This window comes from Setaria viridis, chromosome 9 (genome assembly GCF_005286985.2).
Source record: "Setaria viridis chromosome 9, Setaria_viridis_v4.0, whole genome shotgun sequence".
NCBI classification, from domain to species: Eukaryota; Viridiplantae; Streptophyta; class Magnoliopsida; order Poales; family Poaceae; genus Setaria; species Setaria viridis.
Window position 1 is genome coordinate 8,224,817 of NC_048271.2, and position 26,394 is coordinate 8,251,210.

The window sequence follows — 26,394 nt, forward strand, 5'->3', positions numbered from 1 at the left end:
TAGCATCCTGGAGCATCCTCCGCACCTATGGACCTTCACAGATCCTCCTCCGCTTGCCGTCATCATTGTCGTTCCCCATCGATGAGCAACGTTGGGGAAGGATGCCTCCATGATCCGTCGCCTCCATCACCAGCCTAAAGTGGAAGAAGATACGAGCAGTTGGAGAATCCATGGGGTGCTCACTGAGGACAGAAACACATCAGAGGGCGACATGGACGGCCAAAGGTCGAAAGGCGGCGGCGGCGTCTCGGGCTTCATGTTGTTGGCATCTTCCAGCATGGGATGGCTCACCGTCAGGACTTTCATGCGCCGCCGGGATATGAGCGGAATCGTCGCGCGCTGCCGCGGGTATCCATGGAAGCCAATGCTCCTCCCTCACGGATTGCGCCACGGCCACCACGGGATGCCGTCACCTGGATCTGGCGACGCGGAGGCGGGGAAGTCTGCCGGCGGCTACTCCCCGGCACTTTCCTACATGAATGAGGCGTCAAGTCCCCGTCAGCGCCCCGCTGACGCGGGCGCCGGACCGGATCTTGCCTCCGCGGCGTCAGGGAAGACGGGGAGGACCTTCGTCCTTGGTTGTCGGGCTGGCGTCGGTTACATCGCCGGACTTGGAGAGGCGAGAGAGGATTAGAGAGGAGAGAGACACGGTGGTTGTGCGGTGGAAAACGTAATGCCGTCAATTAGGGAATATAGTAGTCTACTTCTTAATCTTGTCTCTCTCTTTTTCATTATCTGTTTAACTTGCTCGGGAGATCTCCGTCGGTTTCCAATTCAACGGCATCTAGAAACCACCTCAGGGGTACGCAACCTCCGGACGGGATTCTCGCGTGAAAAGGATTTGCAAATTCTCCCGTCCGTCTTCGCTCACGGGCGCGTCTTCCTCGTCCCTAAACCATGAAAATTAGGGACCCACACCACACGAGATGCCACAATAGCAACACTGTTAGATCCATGCGAGAAATGAACGTACAGTTACGCTACAGAATACAGATGGCATCAGAAGCACAAAAATGTCGGCAGACTGTTACCGATACCATGCTTGCTGCATTGCGCTCTCCCAAAAAACTTCAACTAAAACCAATATATACTACGTACCACATCATTACTTACAGTACAAGTGGAGTCACCAAGGCTGCCTGCACAGAAAGCGCGAAGCTGACTATACCGAAGAACAAGCCGTGTGGGCATCTCAAGAGTACAACAGCAAGCGCCAAAGCTACCGCCACCGACTTCCCCAGCCGCGTCGCCGGAGCAGAAGACGAAGATCCAGGCGTCGTCGTCGTTCCGTTGTTGGTGTCCGGTTTCTCCGCGGCGCAGGTGTAGCCGCAGAGGCTGGGCCTGACGACTCGGTACACGCCCTTGCTCGCCAGGACGAAGATATCCTTGCTGTTGTCCTCCCCGAACGAGAAGATGTAACCGAGCAACGGGTCGGTGCTCCCGGTGCTGGATTCGCAGGCGATCGGGGAGTTCTTGGAGCAGCTCAGTGGAATCACAGCCGAGGTGTAGTTCCCGCTGCCCTCTGGGGTCTCTGTGCCGGTCCACATCATTGATGAGTACAGATCGGTGTAGAGGTACCTGGCAGGGCATTAGCAGATAGGACTGTCAATCTAAGCTCAACAAACTAGAAAACGAATTTATCTAGAAACTTATGGCAAATAAATTACTCAAGATAAATGAAAAAAATATGAGCTATATCCTGTACTCCTTGTAAAACAATGAAAATAGAAGTGCTACCTTCCGTATAAGCAAGGATCAGTAGACCCTCGATAAACATATCCGCCTGTAATCGATGCAGATCCAATTTCCTTATTGACAGAGGAATGGTCATAGCCCATGACAGGGAAAATGGCGTTTATGGAGTCAAGTGACGTATTCCCCCCAGGCGACTGTTGTGGATGATAAATGTACGGACCCTCGTATGCACGCCATCCATAGTTTCCTCCCTTGGTAATCAAATCTACTTCTTCGTATGCATCCTGCTCATGTTAGATAAAAAGTCGAAATACAAATTCAGAAGGTGATGCCCGGCACTATCTTAGTTCTCTTCAGAAGTACAAACGATTAATGAAATGATTTCGTAGTGTAAAGTAAGAGTCAACGAAAATAAAGCAAGACTTTTATCCTACTATATTTGAGTATAGTAATAAACAAGGAGATTAGCTCACTATCACTAGTCTTATGTACATCATATTATTTCTTAATAAAAAAGTATAGAGAATGTCCCAAGAGGCTTAGAGAAGAACTGTCAGCGCTTCAGTATTTTTCTAGTTTTAAAAGGTCGAAATATGTGGCTTGATAAACTTATAATTGAAGTGGTACCTGCCCAACATCTCCACAGTAGAAGTATGAAGGCCTCTTAGAATCAAAACTGCATCTCCATGGGTTGGAGAAACCCAAGGCCCAAATCTCTGGTTGTAAGTCACTATCATCAGCAAACGGATTGTCCTTTGGAATAGAATAATTACCCCATAAGCTCTGGTTTAGGGTTTGACTCTGGCCTGAAAGAGCAAAACCCAAAATTAAATCTTATACATCATTCTACATGTAGAAAGCTTCAAAGGTATTGGTGTTCATCTGCTAAAATGACATCTCAAAAAAGTGACTTGGCTTCCGAAGAAGGAAACATGAAATCAGCAAGTAACTTTGTCATTCAGGTGTCAAATTAGCGGTGCCATACACCAAATTAGCACTGTCAACTAGAATTATATAACCACAATCCACAACCATATGTGCATATGAAACATCCGGCCATCAAATTTTTGAGGAATTCGTGTCATTCTAATGTTTCTGATTCTGAGTTAGATTCATTTAAAACCATTTTTTTACATTAAAGTAGTATAACACTGTTCTTTACACACAGAGTATGAAAACTTTCCTTAATCCAAACATTTCAAATAATTGCCCACAAAGTGAGAAATTGTATGGTTGAGGAATATATTTCATTATTCTTGGTCATAATCAAATTCCATATTTAAGAACATTAACCTTAACACTGCCACTCAGAACAACAATACAACTATAAGCTAAACAATTGCAATCCTGCTAACTGAATAGTCTACAATAGTCCAGTAAAAGTAATAACAAATATGCACACGTACACTTAAGATTACAAGCACATGACTTAGCAACAAACAAGAACAAAACCCTTATTGCCAACTTACTTTGTGTGCCATCAATGTCAAGCCTCATTATTTTCCCCAAGAGTGATTTCTTATTTTGAGAGAAATTAAAAGGGTCTCCTTTGCTTCCGCCATCCCCCATCATAAGGTAAAGGTATCCATCTGTTGGTCCAAATAGTATTTGCCCTCCATGGTGAGCCGTATATGGCAGTCCCATTGTAAAAATCCTTCTAACCTCAGATGGATTGGCAGATGTTGCCTAGAAAATAAAATAACAGTGAGAAAATATAACTATGATATCAAGATTTTTACATGTGAAGGTAAACAAAGCATACCATAGAAACAGTAGATGATGATACTTTTGCAGAATACTCTGAAACAACAACTTGATACTGGCATGGCTGAGCACCATTGTCAGTGCCGAGCTTCGACGGATCACAGTTAGCAGCAGAATTACATGAACACCTACCAGCACATTTAGGCGATTGAGTTCTATCACAATTATAAGAAACAAAGAAGCGTCCATTGGTAGTGAATTTTGGATGAAATGCTATACCCATGAGGCCAAACTGAGAATCATAATGAACTTCATCAGTTAGATCAAGAAATGGGTTTGCTTCATCAAATTGTAGAGTGCCCCCAGAGCCTTGTTCTGGGATGGTTGCCAACCATATCTTTCCAGCTTGGGTAGACACGAAAACTCTGTTGGATCCATCAGGATGAGGAGCCATGTTCAGATAGGATCCATTGCCTATTCTCTCAAGGCATATCCCTTTAGGTGTGGGTAATGGTTCTGTAGTGTTGAAGAAAACTGCATTTCCGTTGAAGCATAAAGACTGGTCTCTAGACGAGCCACCAATTGATGTGCAGAAGTCATTTTCTGAGCGCCAGACATCAGTGAGCTTTGATGATGAACTAGGTAGTCTCGCACTTCCTTGCAATGGAGGTTGAAAGGGAGAGTTCACTATTGTCACATTTTTGCAAGTTTCCCAAACTAGTTTACAGTAGTCTTGTGTAGAATCTTTTGATTGAGCAGAACTTGCCGAAGAACTATAGTTGCACAGGAGAGGAACCATCTGAATTTTTGAGCTTGAGTTGAACAGCTCAGCTGAAAATGGACTGCATTCCTGAAGGTAAACCGAGATATTTGTCAGTAGTAATATGTAAGAGCAACAAAGGAATAGCAAAATACTGCCTAAAGGAAAACATAAAGAATTGTAGATCTTTAAAAACAGTCACAGTGCAACAGTGCTGACATAGTGACATGTAGTATGAACATAGGGTTGACATCTTGATTCCCAAAGATAAGAATGAGTTTATGCAAGTTTTTTTTTCTCTCTCCCTCTCTCTGTACCATGACTTTTTTTCCTATTTTCCAACAGAAAGCCCATCCAGAAACCCAGAAGGCCTGGCACCTAGCATGAGACAAGGATTGTCTCTCGAGATTTGACTTTGTCCATTCCAGCATGAGAACCTTTTAGATTCAAAACAAAAGGCGTGAAGAACTTATCTTCAGCTACAGTAATATGCTTCGTCTCAGTTATGTTTTAACTGCGGTGAAGTTGAATAAACATACTCCTCTACTTGCACTAGCACTACACCTGAAAACATACCCAGCATAAAGTCCGTCCTTTTATTTTCTCCTTTTGGGGATGCACATCGATGTTTCTTAGTATATTCTTCTCAAGATTCTCGGTATTAACTATTAACATGGGCACGGTAGTGGTAGACAGCGAGCTCGTCTCTCAACAAGGATCCAACTAGTTATTGTCCAGCTCTTCGAGATCCAATAGTATTTGACCGAACACTCATATATATGACGGATCAACACTAGTGGCCCTATTATTTAAAAAGTAAAAACAACCTAGTATTCCCGAAAGAATGAAAAAAAAAGAAACAAGTGCCACTACATTAATCCCTGAGCTTTCGTTTCCCCTCGGGCAAATTATCGAGCACGCCGCATGCAACCCAGAGTCCCGGTCAACAATCAACACACAACAGATGTTCAGCCACGCTAGCGCGGAGCACAGGCAGTTCAAGGTTCAAATCATTTGGTCGGTACTTACCGCGCAGAGGACGGACTTGACGACGCCGGCGCAGGCCGCGTCGGGGACCTTCATGGCGTCGAACCGCTTCCGCAGCGCGGCGTCCGCCGCGGCGTCGCAGCAGCTGCTACTGTTGCCGCTGCCCCCGCCGTAGGCGGAGCAGAAGGCCAGCGTCCTGTTCAGCGGCAGCGGCGCCCCTGCAACCCAAAGCAAGCAGACAAGCAGACAAGGATCGAATCAGAAGACGGCGCGAGAGGAGGAGCCAGGAAGCGAGAGAATAATCGGAGAAGGCGCCGCTCACTTCCGTCGGTGCATAGCGGAAGGGCGCGCGCGGCCGGCGGCGGCGACCACGCGGCGAGGCAGCAGCAGCAGAGAAGGAGGGGGAGGAGCGAGCGGCGCACGCGCGCCGCAAGTGGAGGCCTCCTCATCCCTGGCTACCGCGGGGGAGCGCGTGCGCTGGCCTCCTGCGGGCATGGCCGAGCCGCGCCGCGTCGAGGAGCAGGTGAGATTTATTGGAAGCATCGGCAGCATGGCGCATGTGAGTGTTGACCAAGTTGGTTTTAAATACCGAGGGCAAGTGGAAGGGAGACATTTGTCTACCGCTGCTCGCCTGCTCGGATGGCGACTACTCTGACTTTACATCACTTCAGTCAGTTCACTGCTCTGCTCAGGCTGGTTTCTATTCCCTCCGTCAAAAAAAAAACAAATCAAACTCTCGTTTGAGAAGTCAAACAGTTTCAAATTTAACCAAATTTATATAAAAATATACTAATATTCACATCTTTAAATAGATTTAGTATGAAAATATATTACATGATTAATCTATTGATATTTATTTTATATCATAAATGTTAATATTATTTTATATAAATTTGATTAAATTTAAAATTGGTTGACTACTCGAGAGTTGCATTCGAGGGAGTACTCCTGCCTCTTTAGTCTTTTCACGACAAATGGTCTAGCTGAAATTTCAGAGGTTTCTATTTTTTCTACAAAGAAAATCAAAGATTTGCTTTGTTTTTGTCGCGAGTGTCTTCACCTGCGTTTGACTCAAGTGAGTCGATGCAAAGCGAACGCACCTGAAGAGGAGAGCAGCGATGAGCGGCGCACTGTTTGACCTTGGTTTCTCAGGATCCATTTTAAAATATCGCAACGAATTCATGCACGGCGCGAGTACATATTGACACTGTCAACCGTGTAGAACCATCCGTGAGGCGAACACACACAAGTCAATGGCAGAGACGTCGTCCTTCCAGCGGAAACAAGCAAGCAATTAAAAGCTTTGTGCAAAGTGAGCTCAAAGTCGCTTTTCTACCTTCGATTCAAACGTCGGCACGGTTCACGCGTCACGGTCAAGGGCACAATTCAATGGCTTGGAGTCGGCAATGTTTGCTCACTACTAGTAGTGTAATAGCATAGTGTGTACACAAAATCTTTCTTCTCATGAAAAAAGATGCTGGTTCGTGGTGATATATGTTTGGAACTGTCTTATTTTGCAACGAGAGCCGAATTTATAACTGTCTTGAGCTGAGTAGATCAAAATTGAAAAGGAAGAATATGGAAGCGACTATGCGTAAGTCAAATTCTAATGGGTCAGACATCTAAGGGGTTGCTTGGTTTCCAACTATAAGCTCCTACGTCAAGGTGAGGCAGCACCACAGCTTGTGACGGGAAATACAACACCTTAGGAATCTACTGGAAACGGTGGAGCACGATGTATCGTGGCTGCCACAACTGTAGTGGTGGCGATCTGTGACGGGAACCAAGTAACCCCTAAGTCGATAAACCCCTAAGTCGATATGTTGTTCATCAGGACCTTCGGCCCACAACATACATTTGAGCTCAGCGTCGACGGACTCGCTTGTTTCCCGACATGGCCCAGAGTGGCGGTACCCGAAAAACCTATCCATCTTCCGGATGGTAGGAAGAGGTTGAATCTTCCAATCTTTAAGATTCGTGTGGTCCCTGTGGGCCGCACGATCTCCTTCGTTCTCCCTTCACCTCCTCTCTCTCTCTCTCGTCGCTACTTGCTCGTCGCGCCGCCGCCGGAGGAGGTTGGGGAAGAAGGCAACTTGCCGGAGGGGCGGGAGGTGGGCGAGGCGGCTTGGCGGCGAGGTCGCCGCCGGCCGCGGGCGGTGGTCGAGGCCGGCAGTACTTAGGGTTAGGGTTAGGGGTCCGGGTTTCGGGGACTCTAATGGCCGTCGGCCTTAGAGGAGGAGGAGGAGGAGGCCGCCTGCGGCGGCATGTCCGGCGGTGGTGGTGGTTCGACCAACGGTAGGGGTAAGGTGTGCGCGGGAGCACTGCCGGCCAGCGGGTGGGGCTAGACACCTGGTGGGCGGTGGTCGGCGGCCGGGGTCATGAGCGGCGTCAGGTTAGGAAGGGCGGGGACACGAGGTGGAGGGCGGTGGTGGACGGTGGACGAGCGGAGCGGCAGCCGCTGGCCGAGGTTGGTGGAGGAGGTGGCGGGGGTGGTGAACTGGCAGGGAAGAAGAAGGGGAAAGAGATGGGTCTAATGAATTTATAGGTATCTCTCGGATCTATCTTCCCGTAGATAGATAGGAGCCCTGCGGTACCCACCCAACACGGCCAAAAAAAAAATTGAAGTCGCGCACTGTACCGTCTGCCGTGCCCCGTGCGTAGTTGGCGGCTTGGCGCGATTCGCAGCTGCGGTTCACGACGCGCCACGGCCTTACTACACGAGTTGAAATTCCTCGTCGGACTCGACCTGCATCGTATCCGACTCTCCGCCTCGCACCAACTCGGAGCTCGCCATGCTTAGCTTTAGTCCGTATAAGTTGAATTGCCCCCGCCATGGCTTTGTTTCTCGCCCAAACCAATCTCCTCGGTCGGCACCACCTCCCCCCTCCATCCCCGATCCCACACACTACTCTATCCGACTCGATCGATCCACCCCCGGACATGGCGCCCGAAGCACCCTCATGCCGAGACGGCGACGTCCCGCACATGAAGCTGCTCTGCAACCACGGCGGGTGCCTCCTGCCCCGCGGCCCCGACGGAGCGATCCGGTACGCCGGCGGCGAAACGCGCGTCCTCGCCGTGTCGCGCGACGTGCCCTTCCAGAGACCTTCCAGAGGCCAGAGGCTAGAGTAGCCCCCTGCGGCCCTGCGTCACCTGAACCTAACCAGGCTGGACGCTAGCCACTGGGGTTCATGCCCCAGCCGGCCCATTCTCCACTCTAGCGAGAATGCGGCCGACGGGAATCGAACCCGGGATGGCCAGCTCCCACTCTAACGAGCTGACCACCCGTGTCGCGCGACGTGCCCTTCCGTGAGCTGACCAGGAGGCTCGCGGAGATGGCCGGCGGCGCGGCGGTGCTAGCGGTCAGGCACCGCCTCGCCGACGAGGGCCTCGAGGACGTGCTCGTGTCGGTCACCTACGACGAGGAGCTCGCGCACATGCGCGACGAGTACGACCGCCTTCTGGCCACCCGGCCGACGGCGAGGTTCCGGGTTTTCGTCACCACCACGGCAGCGTCCGCCGGCTCCGGCGCTGGAGGCTTCGTCCACCGGGGGAGATCGGCGGCGGCAGGGCTCCCACCCCTGGCACCCAAGATACGGCGCGTGCAGAGCGAGCAGGCGCAGCTGCACCGCGCCCCGCCTACCCGGCGCCGGTTTCGCGCGTCCAGAGCGCGCAGGAGTTCGCGGGAGCCACCCACGCGCAGCAGTCCTTCCGCCACCATCGCCACCAGCAGTGCTGCTGCTCCTGCCACTGCCAGCGCCGTGAACTATGCGCACCCGCGCCGGCACCAGCGCGTCGGATGTACCCAGCGCCCTACATGTCCAAGAAAGTAGCTGCTGGTCCGTCGATGCCCGCCGCGGAGGCAACAGCGCGGGTGGTCTTCACCGATGCCGCGAGGGAGAAGGCGAGGAGCAGAGACACCTAGGTGCCCATGGACATGGAGAGAAGAAGAGCGATCTGGGAGTTCGAGAGAAGCATACGTGTTACGTGCTTACTTGCCGGTGATCTTGTTTGTGCATACGGTTGCCATGTATGAGTAAACTTGTATCTTTGGTTGGAACAGGAAAAAAATATGTACAGCCATCTGAGTTGATGACGTCCTCTCTCCTCTGTTTTATTTTGGACGAATTGTGGTTTATTTGTCAGCCACATTGTTTCTTATCCTTGACTCCTTGTCTGCAATGGGTGCAAACTTCAACTATGTAATACTCCCTCCGTTCCAAATTGTAAGTTGTTTTGACTTTTCTAATTATATGCACTTAGATATAACGTAGGTCTAGATACATAATAATATCTATAAATTTAGAAAAGTCAACTAACTACAATTTGGAACGGAGGGAGTACGGATCAACTTGCTATTTTGCAGTCCCAGAAGTGTCCTGTATGCTCAAACAAGTGCACAAGGTCTCTATTGCTTTCTGATGAAACGTTAGCGGTAGTTTTAAAATTCAGCAACCAGACTGAATTCTGCAGTTCCCTCATGTTCAATGAACTGAACATGGCATGGCAAAAACTACTACTCTAACGAAAACCCGGATAATCTCTCATGTCATGAACAAAGTGTTGCTTTTTGTACAGCTCAATACCAATCCAACCACGTCAGCCCTCTTGTTCGCATGGCTCCAGCATCAGAAGCTAGTTGTTGCATCTTGGTTAGAGATATATGTTCTTCTCTAAGCATACAAGAAAGAATGCTACTGTTGTCAGGTTAAGGAGATCGCCACTGTCATTATTGCATACAGCCTTGACAATGTTTCAGGATTTATAATTTACATTTTCAGCTCACAAAGTGAAATGTCATCTAGATTGATTATTTTCGAATCATAATACATCTTATACTTTAAAATGGAGGGAGTACTAAAGAGCATTTGATTGAACAGGAGCTAGAAACGGCAGTGCACTTGCTAGCTGCTTGCCCTTACACAAAGGAGGTTTGGCACATCATCTCGACAGTGCTGCACATACAAAACACCACCTCACTGTCTGAAACCTCCTTAACGGACTACTGGGTGCATAAGCGGCGAGCCATGAGCTGATCACTAAGAAAAAGGATGGACTCTTTGTTTATGTTGATCTTCTAGACAATTTGGAAACAGCGCAACGACAGAAACTTTGATAGAGCCCCAAAAAGAAATCCTCTGCAACTAACTGAGCTAATCCGAGAACAAGCTGCTGATTGGAACGCGGCAGGAGCCAAACACTTAGCAATGTTCCAATAGCCGCGACAACAGCAGGATGACGCTGAAGCAACGGTACCTTAGTGGTTTCTTACCCTGACCTTTGTGTTTAAACGGATGTAAATAAGTTGCCATGTAAGCTCAAGCTACATTTCAAAATCGTGTGCGTGAGCCTGGTAGACCCGCGTTGTAACGTTCTTCTTAATACAAAGGTACGCAGCCCTCCTACGTATTCTCGATAGAAAAATAAGAGTTTGGAGATGCGAAATTGTGCTAGTGGGTAAGCAGGGGTAGAAATTCGGATGGATCGAGAAAAGGAATCTATAATTCCCTAACACTTCTCCACACACGCCTCAGCTGTTACCATGCCACGTGTCGTTTTCCGAGTACATCCCATCGACCGCGGGAATTGATTCCGACGGTGAAGAGCTGCCTCAGAGCTTCCGAGCTCAATCCGACTCGTCGTCCTGCCGAAGAATCGCGTCCCACGAACGGCACCAGCAACCGCCGCCCACCTAGATCCGGAATCGATCAAGACTTCGAGTCCAATTCGATCGCACAATCCACGCTCACGCGTCAATGGCGGGGCTATAAACCCACGACCACGACCCAGCGAGCCTCCCACTCCCAAACGATCCCCTCCACTCTCCACTCGGCCTCATGGCGGTGCCGGAGGCCGCCTCGTCCTTCGGCGACGCGCTCATCAGGGTCAACTGCAGCCACGGCGGCCGTTTCCTGCCCCGCGGCCCCGACGGGGCGCTGCGGTACGTGGGCGGCGAGACGCGCGTCCTCGCCGTCCCGCGCGCGGCGACGTTCCACGACCTGGCGGCGCGGCTGTCGCGGGAGGTGGCCCGCGGCGCGGAGGTGCGCGCGATCAGGCACCGCCTCGCTGACGAGGGCCTCGAGGACGTGATCGTGTCGGTCACCTGCGACGCGGAGCTCGCGCACATGCGCGACGAGTACGACCGCCTGCGCGCCACGCGGCCGACGGCGAGGTTCCGGGTCTTCGTGATCACCAGCGCTTCCGCCGGTTCCGGCGGCGGCGGCGGCGGCTTCCAAGGGCGGAGAGCGGCGGCAGGGCTCCCGCCCCTCGCGCCGAAGATGCGGCGCGTCCAGAGCGAGCTGGCGCAACTGCACCGGCGCCCTTCCTTGCCGGCGCCGATGCGGCGCATCCAGAGCGCGCAGGAGTTCGCACGGGCCACCCACGTCCACGTGCAGCCGTCCTTCCCCCACCGTCGCCAGCAGCAGTGCTGCTGCAACTGTCAGCGCCGTGACGTGTGCGCGCCTGCGCCGCCGCCGGCGCGTCCGGTGGGCGCACTGCCCTGCATGTCCAAGAAAGTAGCTGCTCCTCCGGTGCCCGTGATGAAGGCTACACGGCGGCTGGTGTTCACCGACGCCGCGAGGGAGAAGGCGAGGAGCAGAGCCGCCCAGGCGGCCATGGAGAACGGAAGGACGATCTGGGAGTCGGTTAGGGCTTAGGTTGCGTTGACGCTTATTGGCTTATTGCCATCACTGAATTGGCTAGGTGCAGAAGCTGTAAGTAGTTTGTAATTTTTGGTGATGTATATACTAGACTTTGTAAATACAGATTTTAAAATACAAGATTACTTTGTAATTTGTAAATGGTCTCTGTTTATTCGTCCAAGATTACTTTGGACAATTTGTTCTTTATTTATCAACCACATCCAAAAGGAGCGACTGTCTTTTTTTCCCTTCAGTTGATATCTACTCAGAACTGCATAAATACAGACTGATTTGTCAAAGCTGTCATCTTATTTGTTACAAATGCATGAATTTATTTTAAAGTCAAGTTAGCATCTTCATAAGTTTCAGTTTAACAACTCATGCAGATTTAAATCAAATCATAAAAATATAGTTAAAGCAGCCAAACTTGTACAGCCTTAGTAACACTCGGATTCATATCTCTGTAAAACAGAAACTTGGCATTTCCATTAATCAGAGCTTCAGACAGGAAATAAGAAAATCAGGCAGATATCATCATGTAACCAATGAAGTTTATTTATCAGAGTATCCAACTGTGCTTAACAGTGAGCGACAGTAAATCCAGCAATAGGCTTCATTCCATTCAACAGTGGGGAAACTATGTAATTCAAATCCAATTCATAAAAATAAAAATGTTGGATAACCCACAGCCATTGCGTGTAAATAACGTAACACAGATGGCATTAGGGAAGGAAAAGAAAAGGTACAAATCTAGTAATCTATGGACTAAATGTGAAGCCTCTCGGATTCTTGGAAAACAGAGTACAGATGTTACAACAGTGTCAGTACACGATCTGATCTACCAGGTACAAAGACTAGTAGTTGTGCTCCTTCAAAGGCGATCTTCTATCTAGGACATGCCCTGATTTGTTCTTGATCAAAGGTGCAGAAGTTCTACCATTAGTTTTTTCTGAGCTAGGCGTGTCATTGTATGGCTCCTCTTCATTAACTTTCTGCGTGATCCTTCTCAAATTTGACATCAGGTTTTCACCTCCATAAATTACCTCCCCAATAGTATTGGTGAGTCCAGTCAGCTCATCAACTAACTCATTCCGCTCTTGAAGAACAACATTAGACAGATCTGTTGTTCTAGACTTTAGCACTCCCAGCTGCTCTTCTAACATTTCTTTTCTTTCCTCCAATGACTTCAGCTTATTTGCAACTTCCAGATGCTCCTTTGATTTTTCTAACATTTCTGCAGTAGCCTGGGCTTTGAGTTGCTCAGTAAGATTCTTCAAATTTCCTGACTGTTCTTTCTCTAGCACTAAAGCCACCCGCAAGGACTCGAGTTCTCTATCACATTCTGCAATCAGCATATCCTTGAAAACTCTATCATGCTCTTGTATGATATTAAGTGAATTCAGAGTTTCTGCAAATCGATAAAGTTGATTAACCTCGAGCTGAACTTCTGTGACTTTTGCTGCTGCAGTTTCAAGAAGTTTCTCGATGTCAACTTTAACAGATTCAACAGTTCGTTGAATGTCAGAAATAGCAATTTCTTTCTCTGCAATTAGTGTATACCAATATGCTTCCTCTTGATCAAACATATCCATGATCTCCTGCTCCCTGGATGTGAATTTCTGCTCAAAGAAACTAACCCTTTCTTCAAGCTCCAAAAGTTTTATGTCATAGACCTCAACAATTTCAGAGTAATTGTTGTTCACTTCTTGAATAGATTTCTCATACTGCATCTTGATAAGACCGCCTAAGTCAAGTTTTTGGCCCAGGTTTTCTTCTTCTAGTACAGCGATGTATTGCTGAAGCTCATCAATCACCTTTCCTTTCTCGCTAATTATACCACATAACTTCTCCTTTTCTTTTGTATGACACTCTTCGTACTCCATTTTGGCAATAAGAGCAACATCCAAATCTCTCTTCAGTACACAGTTTTCATCCATATATGTTTTGAGTTCAGTTTCCATATCAACCTTCAGCTTCTCCAAATGCTCCAATGCTTGCTTTTGCTGATGAAAATTGTTCTCAATTTGGCTCAGCTCACTGCTCCTCTCTGAGAGGACATAATTTGCCTCATTGAGGGCACCTAGTAACTTCACCTTTTCTTGTATAAGCACCTCCTCAGCTTCCATCTTGGCAACAAGAGCAGCATCAAGATCTCTCTTCAGTGTATGGTTGCTATCCATATAGCCTTTGAGTTCACTCTGCATATCAACTTTCAGTTTTTCCAAATGCTCAGTTGCTTGCTTTTGCTGATGAAGGTTGATTTCTAATTGGCTCAGCTCATTGTTCCTGTCAGCAAGGGCACAGTTTGCTTCATCAAGAGCACCTAATGCCTCCCTCAATTTCTCCTGCAGGTTGTTTTCCTTCTCTGAAGCTTCATCTTTTATGCAGTGAACATCCCTCGATGTGTCTTCAAGCATCTCTTTGTATGTATCAAGCTGCCTCTGCATCTTCTCATGTTCTTGTTCTGTACGTTCTAGCTCCTCAATTCTTCCCTGCAATTTTGCTATTACCTCAGATTGCTGTTTCCGTTCAGCTTGAGATTGAACAATTGTGCAATTTCTTTCTTCCAACTGCTTTCTGACAGATGCAATTTCCTTTTCAGTTCCTTCGCAATGATGATGTATATTCAGTCTAACAGTATCAATACATGAGCAGGACTCGTGAAATTTTGACTGTACAACAATGGCAATTATCAAGGCTTCCCAATTCTCCACAGTTTGCAGCTCAAGGGACTTGTAACTGCCCAGTAACTCATTCTGCAATTCCCTGGTAAGCGTATCTTTGGATTCCAACTGTGATAAGCATCCATCCAAGTCACTCCCAAGCTTCTCCATCTGCATTCTCCATTTGTCTTCTTTATCTCTTAGCTTCTCAGTGCAGCTTCTATGTGTCTGCTCCAGAGCTCGGAACTTCTCCCGCAGATCTTTCAGTGACACAACAGCATCTGCACCACTAATCTGTGCCTCCTGATACTCCTTCAGTGTCGACCGCAAATCATCATTTTCTTGCTCAAGACGTTCCTTACTGTACCCCATTTCCTTAAGTAACGTCACCTTCTCAGCCAGTGAGCTCCTCAAAGATGCAATTTCGCCATCCCTATTTGCGGTCAATGACTCAACCATTGATCTGGCCTCTTCATATTCCGAGACCACATTTCCATACATGTGGCGCAGCTCAGACATCTCTGCTTCCACCCACTTCCTCCGGCCTTCCTCATGTGCCAACGCCTGGCTGCACATCTCAAGCCTGCATCGGAAATCCTCCGAAATCCTGGCCTTGGAATCCAAATCAGCCTCAAGAGCACCAATCCGATCAACCAAGGTTGACCTATCTGAGCCCCACTCCCTCTTGGCCGCCCTGAAGTCATCCTGGACCTTCTTGAGCGCCTCCTCGAGGTGCCTGAACTGCTCGGCCTTCCACTTGAGCTTGCCCTCTACGGCAGCCTTCTCCTCCTCGAGCTTCTCCAGCATGTCGTCCCTCATCACCATCTCCCTCGGCGCCACCCCCCTCTTCTCAGCCTCGCCGCACCTCCTCTCCTTCTCCGACAAGAGCCCCCTGAGCCGCGCGACCTCCTCGTCGCGCGCGCGCAGGGCGGCTTCCTGCTCCGCCTGCCTCGCCTCGGCGTCCTCGAGCGCCGCGAGGAGGCCCATCTTGTCGGCCTCGAGCCCCTCGGTCTTCTCCCGGAGGGTGCCCTTGAGCGCCTCGTGCACCCCGCAGAGGTGCCTCAGCGCCTGCTCCTTCTCGGCCAGCCTGGCCTCCAGCTGCCCGCACCGCTCCCCGGCGGCGGCGGCCTCCTCGCCCCTGGCCGCGGCCTCCGCCGCGTGCCGCTCGGCGTCCTCCCGGGCGTCACGCAGCCGCGCGGCCTGGTCGGCGCTCGCGCGCTTGAGGCCGTCGGCGAGGTCGGACTTGGCGCGGAGCTGCGCGGCGAGCGACTCCACCTCGACCCGCAGGTCGTCGAGCTCCTTGCTCATCTCCTCCATTTCCGCTGCGCAAAAAAAATCAAAGCAAAACGTCAACCTCGAAATCCCAAGCAACTGAAGAAATAAATCTCTCCGCAGCGGAGGGCGGCGGGCACCTTTCTGGGAGGAGCAGGTCGGGAAGAAGGAACGGGACATGGAGCGGCGCCAGGAGGCTAGTGGCTCGGCATGGACGGGGCGAGCAAGCGGCGGCGCAGGTCCAGCGACCGGGCTCTGGGCTGGCGCGGTGGGGAATGGGGATGGCGGCGGAACCCTAGCGGAGTGGGAGGATTTGAAATTTCGGGGGATTTACCTGGGATCGGGAGTGAGGAGGTGGCCGCAGCGGGAGGCGGATCGGATCTGGGCGCGGGCGGCGGGCGGCGGGCGGCTCTGTTCCGTTTTCTCCAGGATTTGAAATTGGCTGCGCGGCGGCGAGGCCGGTGCGAGTGCGAGGAAGAAGAGAAGTGTGCTCGGCTTGAATGAAACAGGAACAGTTTAGCGGCGCCCACACAGATTGGGCCCGTATCTGCATATTGCTACGCTGAAACTGGCCCAGGAAGACTGTGCCACATCCAGCTTGGCCCAACGTGCGTGATTCTGAAGGAGTCCACGGGTCCTTGCACCCAGTTGATGTCGCGCTCCTGACCAAGCTCAAACCGTGTTCACCATTGGGCTAGCGCTAGCGGGCACCTGTTCGTGCACGACGACGCGAGTGAGACTGAGCACCAACCGGACGGAGCTTAGGTTTGGCGACGCGGAGATCTAGGTTTCTCCTACGGTCTGGCGACTTCGGCGGCGATCGTCGCCGATGAAGGTTGGTCCCTATCCTGCATCACGTCTCCTGCTTGTCTTCCTACTCTGGCTGAACAAGGGGTTGATCGGCTCAGCTATCTAGCCTTAGCAGGACAGCAGTGCTCAGAGCTCGTGGGTGTGTGCAGATTGATTTTCTTCCCCATACTCAAACTGTTTGCGATGACGATAGCAACAAGGGCCAAGCGGGGTGCTTTTGTTGTGAATGAACTCCTCCAGCGAGGAGCGCCGCCAGTCCCAATGAGTTGCCTCAGTTGGAATTATCGCGGACTCGGCAACTCCGCGACAATTAAGGAACTTCGCGAGCTGGCAAAGGATGTTGCCCCATCGATGATCTGTGTTCTTGAGACTTAGGTGCACAATACACGGGTGGAAGGACTGAAGCATACTCTTGATTTTGATGATTCCTTTGCTGTCAGTAGTTCGGGACTCGGCAACTCCGTGACAATTAAGGAACTTCGCGAACTGGCAAAGGATGTTGCCCCATCGATGATCTGTCTTCTTGAGACTCAGGTGCACAATACACGGGAGGAAGGACTGAAGTATACTCTTGATTTTGATAATTCCTTTACTGTCAGTAGTTCGGGCTGCAGTGGCAGATTAGAAATTTTTTGAAATAATAATATAAGTGTAACTTTGTTGCCTTACTCTCAGTACCGCATTGATGCATTAGCCCAGGAAAGGGATGGTGACCCGTGACGCTTGACTTGTGTTTACGGGGAGGCACAAACGAGAGGCACAAGATGTGGGATATGTTGAAACATATCAAGTCATCATCGCACCTTCCATGGTTGTGTATTGGTGATTTCAATGAAGTGCTACATCGAATAGAACACGTGGACGTATAGGAGAGAAGCCATGCTCAAATTACCGGATTCCGTAAGATGGTGGATGTATGTGGCATAAATGACTTAGTTTATAAAGGTCATAGTTGGATGTATGAAAAGAAGGTAGCTGGGGGCTCCTATTGTCGGGAGTGCCCGGATCGCACTCTGGCAACTCTGGATTGGAGCGTGCGTTTTCCTTTGGTGAAGTGCAAGCATCTGTCGGTGGCTGCCTCGGATCATGTACTGATCTTGCTGAGCTGGAGGTTGGAGGAGCTGCGGCCTCGAGGAAAGAAACGATTCAGGTATGAAGTTACGTAGGAATCCCATTCTAAGTTCTCTAATTCTTTTCTTGAGTCATGGTAGAAGGAGAACGAGGCAACGACCTGCGGGAATTACAGAGAAACTGAAAAAAGTTTCTAGCCACCTTGTGAGGTGGGACATGAACACATTTGAGCATGTACGCGGGGAGTTGTGCAGGCTGAAACAAGAGCTAGAGTGGCTACAATCTGACCCGTAGAGGACGGATCCAACTCATGTGGAGCTTAAAATCAAGGAGAAAATTTTGGAACTGAACCATAGAGAAGAAATAATGTGGAGGCATAGAGAAAATTTTATCTACTCATTGTTTTGTGAACAATTTTATAACTGATCTGGAGATGATCAGGACGGTGCAGGTGACATCGGTGAAATGTACCCAAGGTGTCCCACCTCGGTGGATCCCTCCACCACCGGGCCTTGTTAAAATCAATGTCGATGTAGCCACTTTGAAGAATTCAAGCAAGGCAGTGGCGGCTACCATTGCTAGGGATGCTGCAGGAAACTTCATGGGAGCGTCTGCACTAGTGATTTGTGGACTCTGACATGCAGAGATCGTCGAGGCTATTGCATGCAGCGAAGGCTTGGCATTGGCGAGTGACCTCATGGTTCAACACTTCAGGCTAGCCTCGTACAATGCTAATGTGATCAGAGGAATCAAGAGGGAGAAATGGCCGCTCATGGCCATATCATCAGGAAGATAAATGCTACAGCAACGCAGTTTGGCATTGCTGATTTTGTTCATAAAAATAGGCGCTCCAATGTGGATGCTCACACCATCGTAAGGAGTGCGATCTATGCTGAGATTGGTAGGCAAGTTTGGCTGTTAAATCCGCCTCAAGGCGTTTGTAACTCTTATAAATAAAGAGTTTTGCCCTCTAAAAAAACAGGCGTGGTTCGCGTGCAAAGAAGCCGGTCCAGGCAGAGGCAGCGTCCCTGTCTGCTTTAACCATCAACCACTCGATTCGGATGGGTAGCCAATGACGCCGATCTGGCCCGGGCAGTGGCCCAATCAGGGCACCCGACAAGACCATGCCGCTGCCTACCGCGTGACCACGACCATACTACTATACTAGTGGTCTACTGCCGAGCGAAACACCAGTTAGCACTACCACTACGTGTTTCGAATGCACCAAAAAATTCTTAGCACGTCCGGTTCAGAAATTCGCACAGTGAAAACCCCGTGTAATAATGTGAAAAAGGTAAACGAGAGAGGAGACCGCACAGTACTGAGGAACCAACGAGCAACGGCTCAAGTGGCCACAGACTAGACGAGTCCTTTTTAAACTTGTGTGAGCAATTGAGCATGTGTGTGGTGTGATGACGTCGCGAAGAGGAAGAGGTACGGCTCACCCGTCAATCACTCAATCCCAACTCCCAAGTTGGGTCTTGTTTAGTTGCTCAACTTTGAGTGTTAAAATTACTGTAGCAATACTGTAGCGTTTCGTTTGTATTTGTGAATTATTATTCAAACATTGACTAATTAGGCTCAAAAGATTCGTCTCGCAAGGTACAACAAAACTGTGCAATTAGTTTTTAATTTCGTCTATATTTAGTACTCCATGCATGTACCGCAAATTTGATGTGATGAAGAATCTTTTTTTTCATAGTACTAAAGTTGGGATTTAGGGGTGGGTCAGGTCGTCGGACACCCCGAAGCGCAAGTACTCTAGGAAACCCAGCCGTTCCATTCCACCACGCGCACCTTCCGCTGAGCTGCACAGCCCAACTACCCCCCGGCCGCGGCACGGCAGGTCGTCGCGCACGCGCCATGGGCGACGCCACGCGGCGGCGGCAGCAGCCGGCGGCGGAGCAGGGCAGCTCCGGCGCCAAGGCGGCCGAGCTGGACCCGCCGTTACACGCCATCGGCTTCGAGGTCGAGGAGCTCTCCCCGTCCCGGATCACCGGACGCCTCCTCGTCACGCCCACCTGCTGCCAGGTCAGTCAGTTACTATCTAGTAGCAGTCCTCGCGCGCGCGCTCGCGCTCGCGGCTGCCGGCTGTTCTGATGATCGACTGACCGTGCGCGCTGCGTGCGTGCCCCCGGCAGCCGTTCAAGGTGCTGCACGGCGGCGTGTCGGCGCTGGTGGCGGAGTCGCTGGCGAGCATGGGCGCGCACATGGCGTCGGGCTACCGCCGCGTCGCCGGGGTGCAGCTCAGCATCAACCACTTCCGGAGCGCCGCCCTCGGCGACACCGTCCTCGCGCGGGCCGTCCCCGTCCACCTCGGCCGCTCCACCCAGGTGCTCCGCGTCATCCCTCCCTTATTAATTAATTCATCACCGTCGTCTCCGTCTCCAATTCTGTCTATCGAAGCTGCTTTGAATCGCAGCTAACCGATCGCTGCTCTGAGTCGCGTGTGGATTCCGCCATTCGATTTCAGAGATCGTGTTACGCCTGTGCTGTTCCTTTCTGCTTCTGAAACGAGCGATCGATGTCTTGTTTCGTTCGTCGTCCAATTGGAGTGAGTTAGTGAGTGGCGCTACGCCCTGCCTTCAGAGGCAGCGATCTCCGATGGCAGCGGTTGGGGTTATATCCTGATTTTCCAACGGAAAAGTGCTCAGCACTTCATCAGGCACGCTCTTGAAGAAGATAGGAGTTCCGTGAGAAACCCCTAAAGAATGTACTAGCACAATGACGTACAGTACCATTAGTGTTAGTGGGAAGGACAATGTTCAGACATGATGCTTCACTTTTACCAGGCTCCATAGATCAGAATAAATGATCTATAATTCTATATAGTGTTAAATCATGGGAAATGGAAATCACATAGTCAGAACATGAACATGGATGCGACACCGTTGAAAACTTGAACTACCGGACCTGGCCACGAGCTGTTGGCTACATTGAACACACCATAATCTCGAGCAGGTCTGCCGCCTGGTGCAATTTTAGTGGTTCCACTAGAAACACAGGCGCGGCCGTTGCCGCGCCCATTTTGAGTCCGCCAGTGTACTTCATAATTCTTTTGTCAGGTTAATTCAATCTTTAATGGAGAACTGTGATTGTACTTTGTCAGGAAAGACCATGTGAAATATCATAATAAGACAAGCAATATTGTTTGCATAAGAATCTAGGCTCAAGCAAGTAATAAGATCGTATTTTGGAGAAGTGCCTACTAAATTTGAAGAGATGCAGATGTATGCGCATATATGCTTTTTTTTAATTAGGAAAATATCCGATCTTGGAGATTCACATGTGAATGTCTATGACCATAAAGCGACAAATCTGACCACATAGCTAGAAATTACACGAGTACTTAGACTCAAACCTCAAACCAAGAAACACAAAAGACAAGAAAGAAAGAAATTAAGAAATAAAGCTTGAAAGACTAAGCTTTGAACTTCTTTTACGTTCTTCCTTCAACCTTGCTTTGGTCCTTATGCAGTCACAAAACACCTCACATCACCTATCTTCTTAGAAACTTTTGATGTTAGGATCGTCGACGGTCATGTGCTGCCTGGTAATCCTTGTCGTCTAGAAACTACACTGAGTCGATCTCTGCCACGAAAACAAATCGAACACCGCCATCGCTCCAAGCTGACCATGGTGTCGTCATCAAGGACTTCAAGATGACGCCTCAAGAGGAAAGCACCATCAAGATATTACCATCGCCCGAACCAGTGAGTCGGTTCTTTGATTTTCACCTGGATCTGTCCCTGAATGGTTGAGGTCCTCACGACAACACCTTCGAGAAGGAAAACGATGCCCACGGCACCATCGTCACCGGCAAACGGTCGAGGACCGAGCCAGGCTTTCGCCCGAGAACCTGCACACCCAAGAAAAGCACTGCATGGCCACCGCCGACCAGGGGGTCGCACCACCAGATCCTGGCAATCGGAGGCGAGGACCCCCCACGGTGCTGGCCACAAGCCGAAGATGCTGGCTCCGGCGTGCCACCGCTCTGCCGCGGGCCGCTGCCGCCGCCCTGCCGCACTTGTCGCTGCGGGCCGCCGCCGCCACATGCTGCCTCCGCCCTGCTGCATCCACGCTAGGGACGCCGCACTCGCCGCCGCGGGCCGCCGCCGCCGCCTTGCGGCAACTGCCGCTGGGGACGCCGCCGCCGCCACGGGCCGCCACTGCCGCCCTCGCTGCTGGCCGCCAGATCCACATTTTGTTGGGGAAGGATAACTCGGGGAGGGAGGCCTCGCCGCCACCGTCCTTGCGCCCGCACGGGCTTCCGGCGGCGGCGAGGTGAAGGGTGGGAGGGGAAGGGGCTGAGGGGCGCGGTGGCAGTGAAAATTGCCTGCAATTATAATCTTTGGTTAGCTATAGAACAGAGCGCAAATGGAGGTAAGAGTTTTGTTATTAGTAACACATGAACTGGATAATTGATCAGTTAATTACGGTTTAATGGTACCAGCTAATCAATTGGCATGCATAGTACAATAATATTTTGTATCGAGTCATGTAAGCAGTTTTCACATATTCCTAGTTCCATATGGTTGACGTAAAACTGTAAATGGGCAGCAACAGTGAGAGGCCTGGCTTTATTTAGGATTGCAAGGACAGACTCAAGTATTTCGCTTGTGACAATAAAACTTTGTCTATCTTCCTTCTCAAATATTATATAACCCATGCAAGTTGAGATTGAAAATTGATTAAAAAACATTTTAATACAATGGTGGAACTAAATATGTTTTCATAGTTGCGTTGAAAGTTAGTCAGTTATATACTTTTCTAGGTCACCTAGACATACTGTCTACATGCATAATCTAAACCTATTATTAAAGTGAGGAACACTTCTACCCATTTTTTTGGTTTGGTCCAACCTAATCTCATTGACAAGTGGACCCATGGTGGTAACTATAGGCAACTTGGTCTTATCTGCCTGCGTCCAGCTGCCGCTTGGCTATGTTGCAACGGTTGCCCGCAGGAAGAAGTAGAGTTTGGACATGAACTTGAACTTCACCATCTACTTCCCCTTCTGATGATCCCTCCTTCTTCCTTCTCCCTTGTTTTCTCTCTATCCATGCCGGCCAGCCATGGTCGACCCCAAGCTCCTGCTCGTCCGCCCCCCCTACTACACCGCGCCGCATCCTTCCGGTGCTCACCCCTCGCATGCCTGGCCGCTGCCTCTCCCCATGCCGAGCCTAAGCTGAGCTGCGCGCCCCCTGCACGTGCCATGTGCCCCGCACCCATCGCCTCTCGGCCCCAAGCCACGCCTCGCCAGCGACGTCTTGGCACAAGCCTCGCCCCTGCGCCGCTGCAGCACTGCCGCCGCCGCCGCCTGCAGCCCCGCGTGCGCCGCCGCCACCGGCACAGCCGCTCGTGCCCTGCGTGCTCCCGGCTGGCCTGACGATGGAGAGCCTGGCCATCAGGTCGACCGGATCAGGAGGTTGAAGATGAGATGTTCGTTTTGCAGTTCGGCCCTCGAAGAAGTCCGATTTCTCACGATCTAGTCGGTGGGAGCTAAAGAGAGATGTAAAGAGATGTAAAGAGAGAAATATAATTTTTTTAGTCCACCAACATAGAGTTATTATTATGAATAATTTTTAGCCCACCAACTTGGGATGTCTAACATTTTTTACCCTTAGCAATACTATGCCTAGTAGTATCTATAAATATAGAAAAATTAAAATGACATGCAATTTGAAAAACGGTTTGAGTATATCATTCAAGAAAACTCTAACCAACAACTTTGAGATGATCTTATACAAAACATTGCATAAGCTTATTTTATTGGGCAGTCTTTCACACGCTTGGGATTGTTTGACTTGTCACCTCCACCGCGGAAGGACCCCCTGTTTTCGGAGTAGTTTCCGGGAAACGGTTGCAAGTGCTAAAACGAAGTCCTCCACGACGCCTTCCCCACCAAAAAACGAAGTTCAATCCTTCCATTTCCACGAGCGAACTCTCCCAGCCTCCCAACTACCCCCGTGCGGCCGGTCGCGCCATGGGCGGCGCCACGGCCACGCCGGCGGCGGCGCAGGATTCCAGTTCCAGGGGCAAGGCGATGATGGCGGAGCTGGACGCGCCGCTGCACGCGCTCGGGTTCGAGATGGAGGAGCTCTCCCCGTCGCGGGTCGCCGGGCGCCTCCTCGTGACGCCGACCTGCTGCCAGCCGTTCAGGGCGCTGCACGGCGGCGTGTCGGCGCTGCTGGCGGAGGCGCTGGCGAGCATGGGGGCGCACATGGCGTCCGGGTACCGCCGCGTCGTCGGGATGCAGCTCAGCATCAACCACTTCCGCGCCGCCGCCCTCGGCGACACCGTCCTCGCGCGGGCCCTCCCCGTCCACGTCGGCCGCTCCACCCAGGTTCGCTCTCTCCTCCGCTGTCTTCATTCCCCAATCACTCCGTCGTCATCGTCGGCAACCCGGCCTGCACCATCGGTTGACCTTGACCACCCAGACCCAGCCAAACCCAGTTGCCCAAGCGGTTGTTTAGTTCCTAACCCTCTGTTACCAGTTTGGCCGCGCCGAGGTAGCTGTGGGATACTGGGGATCTACTACATCTATCCATGGTGGCATGGTTTCTTTCGTGAACTGTTTCGGAGCTTAGTCACCGCACGGATCGCGTGATTCCGCTCGATTTGATTAGTGGTAGGTGGTAATGCACCGGCACCATTCGTTTCTGTTTCTGATAACGCGAGCGATTGGACCTTCTATTCTTTGCGGTTGTTTATTTAGCTGGGCGTCCACCATGGGTTGCTGGCTACTGATTCGCGGTCCTGCCCAGACGACAGCAATGCGATTTGATGGTGACAGGATTTTCGAAAAAGACACGGCTTCGTGATGATAAACCACCAAATGATGGTGGACGGACGATACAATTAGCCGGCCGGTATCTTCAACAATGTTCGCATCATGCCTGCTTCTCTTTAACAAGGCTCAATAATATGATATGACGAGAAATATTACAAATCATGGTCCATAGTGACAGAACACAAAAGCCACACGGTTGAAGTAACCACCGGTTGTTGGCTTGATTGAACACGTCTTAATAAACACAAGCTGGCTCGGCGTATCTATAACTTGTCAGCAAGGCCATTCTCGATGGCTATTTCATGGTTATGTTTCCAATAATGCTACATATGCAAATTGTCATTTAATTCATAGTTGAAATAACTTCATACAATGCACAGTTTCATAGTTTGATGTTTCCAACACTACATGCAAGACACACACTACCTTGGAAACAGTGTATACATGTTTTTATCCCGTAAAACTCATTTCACCTCTCTCTTCATTAACTCTTTGCCACATCATCAAAAATGCTGATATGGCACTGCATTTGGTGAGAATGAAACCCCTATCGAGAGTGGTCTAACAAACATGCACAAAGTTGTCAATACTTCAAACTTGCCCCTGCTGATCTCTGGGCTCTGGCTCTCGGCCGGCAGAGAAGCACTGCAGCGTGTGTAATAACTGCTGAACTATTTTTAGAGAAGCTCAGAAAGCACTTAATTGAAAAAGAAAAATCCTCTCCTTTCTGATCGATTTACTCTGAACTATTTATCGTGTCGTCCAATTGATTTTGTATCCATGTTATCTAGCATACTCTCGTTCCTTTTACTCTTGAAAAGAACTCGTTCCTTACTGAGAACCCTCTGCATGCTGAAATTCGTTTGGAAAGGTTTGGGAGGTGAAGCTGTGGAAGATGGATCCATCCACGGGGGAGAAGGGCCCTCAGATCGCGGAATCCAGAGTCACGCTGCTGAGCAACCTGCCCCTGCCGGAGGAGCACAAGAACGCAGGGGATGCCCTCAAGAAATATGCATCAAAACTGTAGAAAAAGAGACTGATCTTCAGGGATCCGGATATCCTGATGTTGTAAAAAGCATTGGTTATAATAATTATTTTCTTTTCTTAATTACAAAGAGCAGCTGCTACTTTCTTGCTCTCTCTTTGCTGTGTACCAACATGTGCCGGCTGCTTCAAAAAAAAAAGTATATGAACATGTGTTGTGCTCCGTGCTCCCGTGTTCTCAACTCTCCTCTGCCGATTGAAGCCTCGAGGCCGTGATACAAGATCTTTCATGCTGTGCTGATGAGCCAACGATCGCTTTGGAGCTATCTCTTTGAACTTGTCCGCTGGCCAATGAGCTCTCCGATTGCTGTCGTCCGACCGAGAAACCCGAGCCCTCATCCACACACGTATCATCGACTGGGTGAGGCACATGCTTTTTTTTAATTACTCGTGCGTTACCACGGGAATAAACATCAAGTCAGTAGTAAGTTAAACAATAACTGCTATTCTACCACTACTGTGAAGTATTGTTCAGCGCTTTCAATTCAAGTGAGACAGGCATTAACCAAATACTCCATCAGTAAACAAACCACTGCTCAATTACTTTTCATAGTAAAATATCATTGTAACTCGTACAGCAAGAACCATAAACCGCGCAAGTTCATGTTCTGAAATGAAAAATTAATTAGGGCCAGCCAATTGCATGCTTGCCACTGCATTGAACGGTAATGGCTCCCAAACAAAAAGCCATAAATCAACCTGGGTATTGTAGTCTGATTGAAGCCACAGATAAAATCGCTGGCTCAGAAATTCTCGCTGAGATCTTGCTTGACCTGTTTAATAACCTGCTCGGACCTGCCGCCTGGCCTCTGGCTGCTGCCACGCTTCCTGCTGCTCTCACGCGACAGCTCCACCATCTCCTCCATCTTGGGAGTCAGCCAGTCAGGTACGCCCTAGTAGTAGCAGTAGCAACAGCCTTCCCTGCCGACCCCTGCAGCTCCACCCCTGACACCC

General features: G+C 50.1%; 4 protein-coding genes across 6 annotated transcripts; 2 read left to right on the forward strand and 2 right to left on the reverse strand.

The window, feature by feature from the left end:
• Positions 1-927: 927 nt before the first annotated feature.
• LOC117839780 (HIPL1 protein) lies at positions 928-5,660 on the reverse strand. The gene is made up of 7 exons (XM_034720198.2): positions 5,469-5,660; positions 5,189-5,364; positions 3,458-4,249; positions 3,165-3,381; positions 2,323-2,501; positions 1,738-1,979; positions 928-1,578 (listed from the first exon to the last, which is right to left on the reverse strand). Exons 1-7 carry the CDS (start codon positions 5,593-5,595, stop codon positions 1,110-1,112), a joined length of 2,202 nt encoding a protein of 733 aa, XP_034576089.1. The 5' UTR covers positions 5,596-5,660; the 3' UTR covers positions 928-1,109.
• A 4,992-nt stretch (positions 5,661-10,652) lies between these two features.
• Positions 10,653-12,024, forward strand: LOC140221384 (uncharacterized). The gene has a single exon (XM_072290939.1). The coding sequence runs from the start codon at positions 10,984-10,986 to the stop codon at positions 11,800-11,802; it is 819 nt and encodes a 272-aa protein (XP_072147040.1). The 5' UTR covers positions 10,653-10,983; the 3' UTR covers positions 11,803-12,024.
• A 362-nt stretch (positions 12,025-12,386) lies between these two features.
• On the reverse strand, positions 12,387-16,232 carry LOC117839338 (uncharacterized protein At4g38062). 2 transcript variants are annotated; one of them, XM_034719642.2, is made up of 2 exons: positions 15,863-16,232; positions 12,387-15,772 (listed from the first exon to the last, which is right to left on the reverse strand). In XM_034719642.2, the coding sequence occupies exons 1-2, from the start codon at positions 15,900-15,902 to the stop codon at positions 12,642-12,644; spliced, it is 3,171 nt and encodes a 1,056-aa protein (XP_034575533.1). In that variant the 5' UTR covers positions 15,903-16,232; the 3' UTR covers positions 12,387-12,641. The 2 variants fall into 2 exon arrangements, with proteins under 2 accessions (XP_034575533.1, XP_072147051.1); XM_072290950.1 differs by having other exon boundaries at positions 16,057-16,231.
• A 3,132-nt stretch (positions 16,233-19,364) lies between these two features.
• On the forward strand, positions 19,365-25,603 carry LOC117839759 (1,4-dihydroxy-2-naphthoyl-CoA thioesterase 1). Of its 2 annotated transcripts, XM_034720173.2 has the most exons (3): positions 19,365-19,634; positions 19,745-19,936; positions 25,268-25,603. In XM_034720173.2, the coding sequence occupies exons 1-3, from the start codon at positions 19,467-19,469 to the stop codon at positions 25,421-25,423; spliced, it is 516 nt and encodes a 171-aa protein (XP_034576064.1). In that variant the 5' UTR covers positions 19,365-19,466; the 3' UTR covers positions 25,424-25,603. The 2 variants fall into 2 exon arrangements, with proteins under 2 accessions (XP_034576064.1, XP_034576065.1); XM_034720174.2 differs by lacking the exons at positions 19,365-19,634; positions 19,745-19,936 and adding an exon at positions 21,902-23,949.
• Positions 25,604-26,394: the final 791 nt, after the last annotated feature.

Coding starts and splice junctions, on each gene's coding strand:
- LOC117839780 (XM_034720198.2), bottom strand. CDS start 5,595: ATGAGGAGGCCTCCACTTGCGGCGCGCGTGCGCCGCTCGCTCCTCCCC. Junction 3,382..3,457: donor CATCATCTACTGTTTCTATG/GTATGCTTTGTT, acceptor TTTATTTTCTAG/GCAACATCTGCCAATCCATC. Junction 1,980..2,322: donor ACTGTGGAGATGTTGGGCAG/GTACCACTTCAA, acceptor TAACATGAGCAG/GATGCATACGAAGAAGTAGA.
- LOC140221384 (XM_072290939.1), top strand. CDS start 10,984: ATGGCGGTGCCGGAGGCCGCCTCGTCCTTCGGCGACGCGCTCATCAGG.
- LOC117839338 (XM_034719642.2), bottom strand. CDS start 15,902: ATGTCCCGTTCCTTCTTCCCGACCTGCTCCTCCCAGAAAG. Junction 15,773..15,862: donor GACCTGCTCCTCCCAGAAAG/GTGCCCGCCGCC, acceptor TTTTTTGCGCAG/CGGAAATGGAGGAGATGAGC.
- LOC117839759 (XM_034720173.2), top strand. CDS start 19,467: ATGGGCGACGCCACGCGGCGGCGGCAGCAGCCGGCGGCGGAGCAGGGC. Junction 19,635..19,744: donor TCACGCCCACCTGCTGCCAG/GTCAGTCAGTTA, acceptor TGCCCCCGGCAG/CCGTTCAAGGTGCTGCACGG. Junction 19,937..25,267: donor ACCTCGGCCGCTCCACCCAG/GTGCTCCGCGTC, acceptor TCGTTTGGAAAG/GTTTGGGAGGTGAAGCTGTG.